At 41.6% G+C, this 14572-nt stretch overlaps 3 protein-coding genes across 3 annotated transcripts; all 3 read right to left on the bottom strand.

Annotated features, from left to right (window-relative positions):
• Window positions 1-1120: 1120 nt before the first annotated feature.
• Window positions 1121-2068, bottom strand: LOC102233921 (olfactory receptor 56A5-like). Its single transcript, XM_005803585.1, has one exon. It carries the CDS (start codon window positions 2066-2068, stop codon window positions 1121-1123), a length of 948 nt encoding a protein of 315 aa, XP_005803642.1.
• A 4534-nt stretch (window positions 2069-6602) lies between these two features.
• LOC102234183 (olfactory receptor 52D1-like) lies at window positions 6603-7574 on the bottom strand. Its single transcript, XM_023342713.1, has one exon. It carries the CDS (start codon window positions 7572-7574, stop codon window positions 6603-6605), a length of 972 nt encoding a protein of 323 aa, XP_023198481.1.
• Window positions 7575-11510: 3936 nt separating this feature from the next.
• LOC102234438 (olfactory receptor 146-like) lies at window positions 11511-12455 on the bottom strand. The gene has a single exon (XM_023342710.1). The coding sequence runs from the start codon at window positions 12453-12455 to the stop codon at window positions 11511-11513; it is 945 nt and encodes a 314-aa protein (XP_023198478.1).
• Between the last annotated feature and the right edge of the window lie 2117 nt (window positions 12456-14572).

Below are 14572 nucleotides of genomic sequence, written 5' to 3'. Positions count from 1 at the left end.
AAACAAGCACAATCATATTTATAGTAATATTATTTATTGGTTTATAATGTTTATAGATATCATAGATATTTCTATGATTTAACCGTCTTTGCTTTGTTCCATTGACAGGAGTGTGAAGTTACTGAAAGCAAAGTTGCAGGTTTGCATTAGATTCTAAAGGAAAAACATTTTGAAGCATTTAAACTCATTTTCTGGGTTTATTATTATTTTTAATTTCATAATCATGGTGGTTAGTGATGGTGCGAGTGGACTCCCCTAAATTTAACAAATGTCGTCTTTGTTTCTGTTTTTATTCAGGCGTTGACTGAGTGAAACAATATTCTGATCCATAACAGGAAATTCAAGCCAAATTCATGAAGCTCATATATTTTTGCAACGGACCTTTTCAAACTCTTTCTGCTTCAGATAAAACAATGAAACTGTTGCATGTTGCTATTGTCTCTTAGATTAATGAGTCTTTTTGCATTATTGACATAGTTGAGATTTTAAGTTAATCCAGTCTGGTGGGATTTATTATCAGGGTTAAGCTGCTCGATTAATGTTCTTTAAGTTTCTTAAGTGTAACTAAATCTGTTCCCTAATAAATTAAAATTGTCATTTTTTTCCAAAAAGTTAAACATCTAGAATTTTTTTTTGTAGCAAATAACAAAATACAAACCAGGAAACTGACCGTCACGTTCCTGAAGTATTTCAAATTCTAAACTTTAAAGATGATACTTTCATTAAATAAAGTTTTTATTAATCAGGCTGATTTATAATTTTAGTTCTTTATAATATATGTTACATAGCTGTGTGTTCTCCTCATAGTTTGCTTAATAAATAACAATTATAATTTGAAAACTGTATTCTGTTTCTCTTTACATTACCTTTGTCTCTTTGTTCACTGTATGTGAGAACATGTTCATAATACTTAATAAAACAGAAATGAACACTAAAGTATAAATATGTTTGAATAAACTGCAGTTCTTGTGGATGCTTCCAAGTGCAGTTAAAACTCAAATTCAGTTCATGAACAGGTTCTGAAAAACCTGTTAGATAAAAATTTAGGAATAAAAGTTAAATATATTCTGAATATTAACAGATCATCATGTTGCAGTTTACATTTGAGTGCTTTTTCATTTTATCTCTTCATATCTGCCGTTGTATTCTTGGTGAACAGGATGAAAATCTTCTGGCGGACGGCTTTGATCTGCAGTCCGTAGACGATGGCGTTCATAGCCGGAGGAACGACATGGAACAGGATGGACGCCATCTTCCTCTGGTCTGATAAGTCAGGGAATCGATGGAGAATGATGATGAGGGCTCCTGAAACGAAGGTGATGATGTAGAGGATGAGGTGAGTGCCGCATGTCTGCAGCGCCCTGGTGCTGTTTGTCTTGCTGCGGTTGGTGAGGCACACCATGGCGATGCGCAGGTAGGTGAGCGTGATGCTGCCGAGCGACGAGCCCAGCAGGACCACGGTGTAGGCCAGGCCGTAGACGTTGTTGACCAGGGTGCTCTCACAGGACAGCTTGAACAGCGAGGCGTTGTCGCAGAACGGGTTGAGCACAACCGCCCGGCAGCGGGACAGGCTGGCGCTGAGCCCCACCATCACCGCCACCAGCAACAAGCACACCGCCCAGGCTGACACGGACAGCTTCACCACCATCCAGCTGGTCATGATGGTGGCGTAGTGCAGCGGCTTGCAGACGGCCACGTAGCGGTCGAAGGCCATGATCATAAGAACGGTGTGGACGATGCTGGCGTGGAAGTGGGCAAAGAAAGCCTGTAGGACGCAGCTGCTGTAGCGGATGTACCGCTGCGCGGCCGGTGTGAAGACGGTGCTCAGCACGGGGGGGATGATGGTGGAGGCACCAAGCACATCGTTGGCTCCCATGTTGCAGAACAGCAGGAACATGGGCTGGTGGAGGCTCCTCTGCAGGGCGATCATGGTGACCAGGCCGACGTTGCACAGCATCACAAAGACATAGATGAGGAGCAGCAGGATGAAGGCTGGGATAGACGAATAAGGAGTGACCTTTAACCCCTCCAGCAGCAAGAGGTCTAGATCTAAAGTTGTGTTTTCCATAAAGGATCCAATTTAATGAAGCCTAAAGAACAAAATCAACGGTTAATGTCAAAAGCAGCCAGTCTCACCTGCAGAAATCCTCAAATTTTCTCCAACCTGATGCACCTCTGCCTTCGCCTTCACAGTACCTGACATTAATCCAGTTCCATTCAGTGTATTTACATATCAACAATTAAACACAAATGTTATCTGGAGGCACTTTACAAACAAAATGTCAGTTCGGTGAATTACTGTACTGTGTATAAGTGTGCATGTGATAAACTAATCTAATGTGCCACACCTGCACCCCACATATCCCAGCAGTGACACCAATCATAGTAACACTCACTCCAAAGCAATGTGTTACGGCTGCTGTGGGTCTCTGCCCTTTTTCCTTGTAGGGTTCTGGAGACAGGCCTTCTGCAGGTGTTATGTTTTTCCCTGATTGGTGCTCTGTAGCTTTAAAAGCTGCCATGCTGCAACAGACTGGAGGCTTTTCCCCTCTCCCTCCTCAGAACCCCATTTGGTTTGGTTTGTATCTTATGGTTGAGTTTTGTTAGGTTTGTTTTGCATTTGCTTATTTCTGGTTGGTTATGGGTTTAATTTATTTTGGTTTATCATTTCAGGTAATTCCCTTTTCAGGTTTTATTTCTTTAGTATAACTTAATAAATTCAATTTTCATTTAATCAGAAAATCCTTGTGTGGTCTCCTTTAATGTTACCCCACCAAACGAGCCTGGTGGACGTAACAAATGGCACTGGCAACAACACGCTCAACTCAGCACTCCGGTTGCTTGAAACCTGAAGATGAAATCCACAGCTTGTCCCGATCTGAAATCACTTTGGGTGATTAGTACCTGAAAACCTGAGAGAACTCAAAAATTTTAGATCTTATTTTCAGATCCTCGGTTAATTACAGAAAGGTAACGTACCCCCGCCATGAAGCTGCAGAGCCCAGCTTGATCCCAAACACAAGCTCTGTTCAGAACCAGTAACGCATCAAATCAGACAAACTGGAACCACGACGCCCCCTCACCTTTTCACACGCTGCACAACATGCACTGTTATCAAACCACGCGTCTCTTAAAATCATCAAATCTCAATGAGGAATACCTGCTTCAATAAACACTACAAATAAAGCATGAGATGAGGCGAAGCAGTGGCAGCTTCAGTATTTCACAGGAGGTGCTGTCAAAGTTCAGCTAATATAACCAAAAACAATCAGGACATGAACATTCATCTCTGCTTTGTGTAGAGTTAGTCATTAGAAAGTGAGTACAGTAAAGAGACCAGATGTGATGATAAATGTGAAGCTTAATGCAAAACAAAAACACTTCAAAACATCCTCCTCATCACTGGAGAGTAAAAACGGTTGAAGGTGAATCAGGTGATGATCTGGTGTTACAGCAACCTGACAGCAGATTCATCAGATCTCAACTGGGTTTTCCTCCAAGCAGTTTTCACTGAGCGGCCTGGAAAATGAAATGCCTAAAATCTGACAATGATGTTAGAAACGGAGCCATTTCTGCTCAAAACTCCCGATGTCGGTTTCTTTGCTCTTGGTTCCTTTTAAAATGTTGATGAGGATGAACATGACTGGGTAGACATCACTGCCTATTATCACTACGATATTATCAGTACAGAAATATATCATGTGTAAACAGAGCGCTGCCAGCAACAGGGCCAAACTTGATGCCAAACACAGTAAAAGTCTGAATCGTAAAACTAACAGGAGACATTCAGTCCGACACTCACCTGTTGACAGAAACCTTCTCCTCCACTGACTCCTCAGCTCAGCCTGCAGATTTATAGCAACATCGTCAAACTCGGGTGAAGCGTCATCACTGAACGTAAACAGCGACAAGTTGTTTCCAGATCCAGACACAGAGATGTTTCAAAATAAAAGCAGCATTACATGCCTGTATCTGCTGCAGCAGAGACACATCCTGTCTCATAATCAGCTGATGGAAAATTGACTTTATGAAGATGAACGATGTCAAAATGTTTTAGGGAAATATTTAGGAATAAACCTAAGATGTGTTAAATTACATAAACCAATCAGCGTCGTGGGTTTCATCTCAAAAGATACATATTTTCTCTTTATTTGCATCACAAATAAAAAAAGAACTAGATCTCTGTGCATTTCTCAAGATTTTTTTATTTATTTTTGACTAGGTAGAGATTATAAAATATTATATTCATTATAACGCCATCACTACTACAGGAAGAATAATTATTTTACTGAGTGATGTCATTCAGCATGTCAATGAGTCTAACTGCACCAGTAACTGGAAACATCCATCACTTCGGCTTTAAAGTCTCCACCAGGCTGCAGGTTGTAAAGTGATTCAACTTTATCCCAATAATTAAAGGTTCAGTCGTTTCTATGCAAACTGCTGTTCAGCGCTTTGTTGACATAGCAATAAACATTTTTAAACAAAATAAGCAGTCCACTAGTTTTGAAAAGAAATGATCGTATGTCACAGGCATGAACACATGCTTAAGGTCACCAGAAGGGGGCAGCATAGCAAAAGAAAGAAAACTTTGAAAATGGTGGAACTGCAGTATAATTAGCAAGAAGGAGATTAATGGTCAGAATACCGGAAGAGTTTCCTCATAGACAAACTGGGATTGATAAAACTATTGTCTGAGCTCATGAGGAGATGAGGAAACAGCAAGAGGAACACTGAGCAGCCGAGCACCTGGACCAGTCAGCAGGTTGGCCCAGTTTAAACCTGAGGCTCATTCTGGACCTCCTGACTGGTGGAAGGCGTGAAGACCAAAGTGAGACCCAAAGATCCGCCTGAGGCCTGAGTCAGTCAGGGAGATCTCAGAGGAACCATGGGAGGCCTTCACTATAACCCGTTCAGCTGGACTGTCCCAGGAGGCAAGAACCATCAGAACCACACCTAACACCATCAGAACCAGAACCAACAGAACCAGAACCAGAACCATCATCTTTATCTTTGGGTTTGATTGCGTAGCAGGCCGTTCCTCTATGAGGAAAACCTGAAGCCAGACTGAGGTTTTCCAGTCAGAACTGGTGAACTGGGATGAAGCTTCAGAAACGTTTCAGATGTTTTCGGTAAGCAGTGACTGTGAAAACATTCACTGCCTTGGATGTTTTATTATTGTTTTGTAAATCAGTCATGATCAACAAAATGTGTTGTTTTTATAAGAAAACCTAACAATATTACGGCCTTAAAGCCACAGCATGAAACTTTTATGAAAAATCTGTTCTGTAACAATTTTTTGAAAAGTCACCTTGTTGTGACTCATTAACATAACACAGACAATCTGTGAAAACATTTAACTCTTCCACCTGAGCTCCTACATTAGTCACAAAAATACACCATTCCTGCTCAGTCTGTTTAAATAAATATTTAAATATATATATATATATATATACTGTATACATATATATATATACTGTATATAAAACTTACATGCAGCAGCATTAATGGTCAAAGTGAAAACTGCTGAAATAATGAACTTGAAATAAAAATATTTCACATCAATAAAAAAAATCATTGCATAATTGTTCCCTCCTTTCCAGTCAATATGTAGTTTTGGCACCTCTGGCTGCAGAGAGTCGGTCAGGCTGCTTAGTTTTCCTCATTCTTCCCACTAAACTGAGCCACTTCTGCTAGGTTGCTGGGGATCTGCTGTGAAGAGGTCTGGGCTTTGACTAGGACACTCCAGAGTCTCCACCATGTTGTTGTGTAACCTTCTTCTAACCATGCAGGGAGATGTGAAAGCTTCTTAAGAAATCATTGTGTTGGAGCTGATGTGGTTTCTTAAAAAATGTTAGTGTGAGAATTTTTCACAAATTTGACCGAAGAAATTGAAACTGATATGTTGCTGGTAAAAAATAAAACAATAAATAAATTTAAAAAAAGCCTGAAGAGTTTCTCAGCTAGGTTGCCTGTTATGGGTGGACACAGAGAAGCGGTTCTGAGAAGCAGAGTTCAGTTCAGCTGGACGGAACAGAGTCTGGAGTGAAACGGATCAATCCGGTGAAAACCTGTTACTGACCTCAGAAAGGTTTTTTCATTCTGCTGATCCAAACCAGCGACTGTCTGAATCACACAGTGGAGAATGTAAAGTGCTGAGGAATGAATCAGGATTTCTGCTCAGATTAACAGGATTCTAGTCCAGCTGGCATCACTGTAAACTAAAGCTGCTCCTGTTGCCATTTGCTGGCTGATCTTTAATATGCCTGACCTGCAGATTCTGATACCCTTTTTGTTGTTGAAATGTTGCTAAATGTAGGAAGATTGTGCTGAGTTGGCAACAATGGGGTGACTATTGTAAACATGCAGACCTGACCTGGTGGGCCGGTCTGCCAGTCAAACGTCTCTCATGAGGCAGCAATAAGGGACAGTGGCTCTGCAGACCTTTGCTGAGGTAAATGAGATCGGAGGATAAGATCAATTTCTCATGTAAGTATCGGCCGATCGCCAATCTCCTAAAATTAAGGAAATCAGGTCCAATAAATCGGTACACTTCTAAAGTAGACAGTTATCCTGGATTAACTTCCTGAACACATTAGTCTTTAAGACCAAGAAAAAATCTTTCTAGACTGAAAAAACTTGGACAGGAATTTCTGAATTTCTTTGGTCTGAACTCCGTAAATGATGGGATTCAGGCTGCTGGGAATGATATGGATCAAAATGGCCGACAATTTCCTCTGGTCCGAGTACTGAGGGAAACGATGCATAGCTATAATAAAAATACCACAGAAAAGCATGATGAGATACACAACCAGGTGTGTGCTGCAGGTCTTCAGGGCTTTAGTGTTCACAGACTTGTTCCTGCTGGTCAGACAGACCATGGTGATCCGGGTGTAGGTGAAGACGATGCTGCCGATGGAGGAGGTGAACAGAACCACGGTGAAGGTCAGGCCGTAGATGTTATTGATCACCACGCTTTCGCAGGACAGCTTGAACAGTGAGACGTTGTCACAAAATGGGTTGGTGATCAGAGTCCTGCAGCGGCTCAGCCGGACCGTCAGGCCCAGCAGAATCCCCACCAGAACCAAGGCCGACCCCCAGGCAGAAGCGGTCAGCTTCATCACCATCCTGTTGGTCATTATCACAGAGTAACGAAGCGGATTACAGATGGCAACATATCTGTCGAAGGCCATGATCATCAGCACCGTGTGGGACGTGGTGCCTAACATGTGGGAACAGAAAGCCTGAACAACACACTCATAGTAACCAATGAGGCGCTCAGCCGGAGGCAGCAAGATGTCCGACATCAGGCGGGGCACCATGTACGAGACACCTAGGATGTCGTTAAGCGGCAGGTTACAGAAGAGCAGGTACATGGGCTGATGGAGGCTTCTGTCCATGCAAATCAGGATCACAATCCCCACATTCAGCATCATTATTCCCAGGTAAGAAAGGAGGAAGAAGAAAAACACAGGATACAAAAATTTCTCTGAGACATCTAACCCTTCTATCTGGAGGGTAAAGCTGTTTAAGGTGTAGTTTTCCATCAACCTGCAGAAGAAACAGGAGGACATTTTTAAATGCAGAGATCATTCCCAAACAAATTAAATAACTACAAGCATCCACATAAAGAAGGCCAACTTACGAGTTCATAACCCAACTATAATCATTTACCAGTTAGTTCCCTTGGTTCTGTTCAGAGACCCAGAAACCGACTGACTGAAAGGAAACAGCAGCTTTAGTCTCAGTTTTATAAAGAGCTGGATCATCAGTGGGAGAGTCTTCAGAGTAAAACTAAACCAGTGGGGAGGAGGAGAAACTGTCAACAAACCATCCACCCAAAAACACCTTGCAACATTCGTCACGCATGTTCTTCCATAAACTTTAACATAAACTTACTTCATAATGGAAAGACAGCGCTGGAGGCATTCACACCTGGAATCCTGTTTCTCTTCATTCTGGTTTCTTCTGTACAGTCTTTGATGTGGGACCTGCAGGTTTTGGGCAAATCAGCTTTGAAGAGTCACCAAATTGGCTAAAGGACAATGTATTAAGAGATGAAACATAAAGACAGAAACTTTGACATAATTTCAGTTCAGACCTTCCTCATGCTCACAATTCATTCATCTTTTTATACTTGTTGCAGCTTTGCCATAAATGTAGTTTGTTCCAGAGTTGCAAATCTGTTTTTCTAATATGGAAGTGTGTCGTGCTTTACTCAGTTAGCTGGTCAGTGTTCAGTGATTAACAAAGCCTGAAAGATTCATGACACAATGTCCTTCCCATATTTCCATCTTTATATCAGCTGGGTTTGGCCTTCTGCTCATCCCATCATTCACTCATGTTTGCTGATCAGTTTGCTGTTACTGCAGCGTTTTGTATTGGTCAGTTTTTCTGTAAGATTCTTTGTGGTCATCCAGCCCTCAGAGCTCATGACATTTGGGTTTGAACATTTTTTGCTCATTTTGGGCACAGTAAGTGTGCTCTGGTTTTGCCTCTCCTCTAATCTGGCCTTCGGCTTGTCTGGTCAGTAATTTATTCAATCCAGTGATTGTTTGTTTGTGCTGTGAAGACCACGGTGGTGGGCAGTGCAGTTGGACATCTGGAAGCACAGGAAGGTCCTGGGTTTTGAATCCTGGCTGGGGGTCATTCTGCATGGAGGTCGCACATTCTCCCTGTGAATATGTGGGTTCTCTCTAGGTACTCCAGTATTTTCCCGATCCTAAAACATGACTGTTAGGTTAAGTGGCCTCTGTAGATCTGTGTGAGTGTGTGCATAGTTGGTAGTCCTGTGGGCGACTGGAGATGCCCCCCAATGGCTCTTCTGAAGCTGCATTAAAGAAGTTTATGTTGGTCTATTGAAAGTAATGAGGACCTCAGAAATCTCTTGCCTTCCACTGTGACCAGTGAGATAATTGAATTAGACCCTGAGGTGATCAGGGGACAATGGACAGGGACTCTTTGTCTCATTATGGTGCCAGGTGGCCTCCCTAGTTGTATTTGTGTGTTTTAGGTTCCCAGATGATCTGGTGATGATTTGAGCCAGAGTCGTCTGGAGATCGTCCAGAGCTCTGAGTCCTCTTGGATGGTTTCTACTCTTAAACACAGGAAGTTCCTGTAGTAGTTTGGTTTTATGTTGATCTTCTCTCTGCTTAAAGATCCAGTGATTTTCAGTCTCGACCAGACAGCTGTTTTTTGAAATTATTTCTCTCCTGAAACTGAATTATTATTGTCTTTATTTAAATTGTATTTGTTTTAAGACAGACTGAAAATGTTCTCTTTTAGCACTTTGTCTTCTCAGAAGTTTACATGACAAACTTTCTTAGATTCCGATTTATGTTTTGATTTGTTTCCCTGACTTCTAGTCATGACTCGAACTTAGTTTGAGTGTTTCATAAAAGCTGATATGTGACAACATGTGAATCCCTACAGAAACGTCTCCTGTCACGTTTCCTCCCAGAGGACTAATTATCATCAGAAACTGTTGATAGTTAGTCCTCTGGGTTTTTATGGTGTCGCTCATTAATGCTCACTGTTGTTGAGAAACATGAATGTTGTTCCTGTTTGTTGTTGGACCGCAGACTAATGAAACCACCGGTGGGCCCCTGAGCCCCAAACACCTGAAACAGTTTGACTCCCTGAACACAAACAGGTGAGGAGCAAGACCTTCAAAGTTCAATCTCTTTACAAATAACTTTTTATGCTTCACTTCCTGTTTGCTGCTTTGAGTCCAAAAGCTTCCTGTCTTCTGACATCTACAGGGAAAAAATTAAATTGATAGTAATTTGGGGTCATAGGTCAGTGGGCCCCTCAGAGATGCAAATATAAGACTCTGACATATTTATTCTAATAAGATGATTCATGAACTAAAACAACATATTTCAAATTCTTTTTTTTATCCTTTTTGATCAAAACTCAGCTTGGTCTTTGCAGTTGGAGAGCCTCCGTACCATCACCCTGATCTAGAGCTCATGGACTCTGGCTGGAAATGCCCACTGGCCGTTCAATAATCTTAACACTACTTCCTGCTCAAAGGAACAACTTGTTGACCGTCATTTATTTTCAACTTCAACTGTCCAGGAGTGTGTATTATTCTGGAGTTAACTGAATGTGAGGAAACATGAATTTCTTCAAGAAACTTTCCATGTTTTTCCTGCTGCTGTTTCACATCCTCTCTTCATCTTTACATTGTTCAATAGTATCTACTTCCCCCTTTTATGTGGAGACATTTACTCATGTCCCAACATGTGTAGGTGAAGGACTGAATCCAGAAAATAAAAAAAGACATTTTAAAACCGATTCAATAAAAGGAAAATAACATATTAGCACAACTGTTTTTCCTTCTATTGCTTTAGTTTTGTAAGTTACGAACAGTAATCCAGGCTCCTGCAGGCCTCAAAGCTCTCAGGTGTGTGAGTGACCAAGTCTAATGAAATCAGATTGATTTGACCTGGCTCTCTGTCTCTGCAGACACTTTGGTCTGAGTTTGCACACGTTGACGGCTGCATGTCTTCACCGTTGCCGTCTCTCAGGATTTAGTGCCCCTGAAATTATTTGACATGTTTATTGTTTTGTTTGATTTGCTGTAATTTATTGAAGAGCTTGTTGTTGCCGGCTAAAGGAGAAACACAAGCTCTGTGTTTGCAGACTGAGACTTTGGAAAATGTTCTGGATCCTTTGCATGAGACAACGCTAACAAAATAAGTTAAAGTCTTTCACGGTTTGAGGATCCCAGAGGAGATCTTTCATCAACAGTTTTTGTAGTCAGGTTATTGTCTGAACTGTAATAAACATCTTTTAGTGTTTCCTCCCTCTGGGTTCATTATCAGAAACTGTTGATAAGTGTTTTTATGGAGCAGCTCACACTGGGAGTCATTAATGATTTTCTTTGTTCTGGAAACTTCCAACACTGTTCTGTTCAAAACATACTGATGAAACTTGCTGCTCACCAGGGGGCGCTGTGTCCCCTGGGCGCCTGAAACAAAGTTTGACTCTCTGGACACAGACAGTCCAACTGAATGTGTTTTAGCTTCAACAGGAAGGAGTTTTCAGAAACACTTTATGTTTTAAACGAAACTTTTGAATGAAACTGAAGGCCAAAGATATGAACAATTGTTGGTATTTAATTGGGAAAAATACATTAAATTACTTCAAATTGGTTTTAAACTGGGATGTCAGGTTACACAAAGACAAATGTAAGCCTCTAAAATCTTTATTCTTTAATCAAAGAGATCGAAATATGATAGAAAATTGTCCCGAGATAAAAAGGCAATTTTACATCACGTAAGCATAAAAATGACCAATAAAAGTTCTGTATTATATAGGAAACACACACACACAAAAAAACAATTCAGGTATTTAAATTCAGACTTATTATTATTAATATAATATTATTATTAAATCTTGGGTCATAAAAATAAATAAAAAAACAGCTGTTTGCATTTAAACAAAATATTTCATTTCTCAATTCCTATTAGACAACTTTTGTAAACCATAAAATATTATTTTTTTCAAGATGATAAAACTTTTCTAGATCTGAAAGCGTTAGAGAGGAATTGTCTTATTTCTTTGGACTGAACTCCATAAATGATGGGATTCAGGCTGCAGGGGATGATGTGAAACAAGATGGCCGACATTTTCCTCTGGTCCGAGTACTGAGGGAAACGATGCAACAGGATGACCAGTATACCACAGAAAAGCATGATGAGATACACAACCAGGTGTGTGCTGCAGGTCTTCAGGGCTTTAGTGTTCACAGACTTGTTCCTGCTGGTCAGACAGACCATGGTGATCCGGGTGTAGGTGAAGACGATGCTGCCGATGGAGGAGGTCAACAGAACCACGGTGAAGGTCAGGCCGTAGATGTTATTGATCACCACGCTTTCGCAGGACAGCTTGAACAGTGAGGCGTTGTCACAAAATGGGTTGGTGATCAGAGTCCTGCAGCGGCTCAGCCGGATGGTCAGGCCCAGCAGAATCCCCACCAGAACCAAGGCCAACCCCCAGGCAGAGACGGTCAGCTTCATCACCATCCTGTTGGTCATTATCATAGAGTAACGAAGCGGATTACAGATGGCAACATATCTGTCGAAGGCCATGATCATCAGCACCGTGTGGGACATGGTGCCGAACATCTGAGTGCAGAAAGCCTGAACAACACACTCATAGTAACCGATTATCAACTCTGAGGGAGGCTTCAGGAGGTCCGACAGCAAACGGGGCAAAACAATTGAATTCCCAAAGATGTCATTAACTGGAAGGTTAGAGAACAACAAATACATGGGCTGATGGAGGCTCTTATCAATACAAACCAGAATTATAATCGCAATATTCAGTATCATTATGAACAGATAGGAGAAGAGGAAAAACAAAAAGACAGGGTACACTGATGTCTCTGTGACCTTTAACCCCTCCAGCTGGAGGGTCAGACTGTTAAAGGTTTCATTTTCCATCATCCTGAAAGAAAGATCAAATGAGAACATCAAGATTTCTTCTTGCCACATGAAAAATAATTATGAAAAAATTAGACAAGGACACCTTTCAGAAGGAGCAAAATGATTTGTTGGTTTAGAAACACAGACACCAAATGTAGATTGATGAAAGCAACATATTCAAAAAGTTTGAGTATAAAACCAACATTTACCTGGGATTTCTTACCTTGTCAGGCTTGCAAAGATGAACCACCTTGACTGTAGGAGAGGACTGTCTTGCCTGATTTTTATATAAATTTGTCTATTCATCTGAGAGTAGCGCTGTAACAACATGCTAGTAGTCATGGAGACTAAAACCCGCTGGCCACGCCAATGAACTGGTGTTGCGTCAACAAATGGTGCCGCTCCATTTAACCTAGCAATGCTCACTTAATTATGACAATTTTTAAATTTGAATGGTGAAAATGGTGTTGAATGTTTCCGTTTTCTAAATGTAGCTATGACAGATTTAGAATCAACTGGTGAATCATGGGCTGATGTAATAAAGACAGTTACAAAGTCGGCCTTCCATCACCTGAAGAACATTTCCAGGACTAAGATACAAATGTTCCAGCAAAATGTAAAGAAACTCATCCAGGCCTTTGTCTTTAGTTGCACTGATTACTGCAACTGAGTCAATGCAACTGTTGCAATGACCCTGCAGATGTCACTGCAGTTTTGTAGACAGGTATGCCTACAAAAATCAACAGCTGCAGCTAGAGTTCCAACTGAAACCAGAAAGATGGAGCACATCATCTTTTAAAGTCCTTCCATAGAAAATACTGATGTTAGTTTATAGATCCTGAATGTCTGACCACCACAGACCTCTGAGGTCTTCTGGCTCCCCAGAACCAGAACCAAACACAGAGAGTCATCTCAGAGTACTTGAATTATGTGCAGTTGATAAAATTGCAGCAAATCAACAGTTCAGAAGGCAAACCATGTCCAGCACAGAAATATTAATGATTACCTAATCGAGTGGCTGCTCATTGCATGTGTAAAACAAAACCAACCTTGCTGCTCACCCCATCGTCTTAAGCAGTTCTACCAGAGGCCCTAGAGCTTGAAGCCTTTGCACAGGATCACAACTTTACAGAGGACTCTGCTCTTCTGGAGAAATTTGAGACGTTTTTCCTGAAATCTGTCAAGGCAGGTTATGTTAGCCATAACCTACCAGTCTGGATCTGGGAGTCCCAGATGACTATTGTCATGGACAATAGTCTTCCAGACCAGATGACCACTGCCATCTGACAACAGGAACAGATGGCAGTGGACAGGAACATGAGTAATTCTCCTGGGCCAGTCTGGATCTGGGGTGTATTAGAGCTTTCATTTTCAACCTCTCTTGGTGATTATTTTTACCTTAACTGTGGGAGGTTCAGCCATATTGGACAAGCGAAACCTCAAAGAGGTAGAACTTCCTGGATCATCTCAATACAGAACTCAGGAACAACATCATGAGATGGAGAAGAACCCTTCTGCACACATCCAGAAGACCCCAAAGTGCTTCACACTACATTCAGTCATTCACACATTCATGCACTGATAGTGGCAAACTGCTGCATAATAGCCCAGCTGCTCTGGCTCAGTCTGAAAGAGGCAAGGCTGCCATGCAACAGCACCACCTGTTGGGCCCTCTGACCTCCACCAGGCAAGGGGGGTTGAAGTGCCTTTGCCTTAGGAAACAATAACAGAGGCAGATGGATTGAACTGCCAACCCGCTAACTGCAGTTCAAACTCCTTCTCCCATCTCCATCATGTCATCTGACAACAATAGACAGGAGCATAAGATGGAGGGGAACTCTCCTGGGCCTCTGGCTGGAGAACTTGGAAGCAGGAATCTTTACAGCATTTAACTCAGCTGGTGTTTTCCAGCAGCTCCTGCTGTCCGACAGCCTCAGAATACACCAGTAAAATAAAGTTCAGACCAGCCTAATTCTGTAGAGTTTGCAGCTTTTCCCTTTGAACTAAAACATTTTAACTGAATCAACACACTTGAGTTCGTGCTGTCTAGTTGCAAACAGATTGAAAACCTTTGATCATCTCCAGCGGCAACGCCTCCATGTTGGGACTTCCCCTTTCCACAGCTCCCTTGAATCCGT

The sequence above is a fragment of the Xiphophorus maculatus genome, chromosome 11 (assembly GCF_002775205.1).
Source record: "Xiphophorus maculatus strain JP 163 A chromosome 11, X_maculatus-5.0-male, whole genome shotgun sequence".
Taxonomy (NCBI): Eukaryota; Metazoa; Chordata; class Actinopteri; order Cyprinodontiformes; family Poeciliidae; genus Xiphophorus; species Xiphophorus maculatus.
The sequence above is the reverse complement of the archived record's forward strand: the minus strand, read 5'-3'. Positions and strand labels throughout refer to the sequence as shown.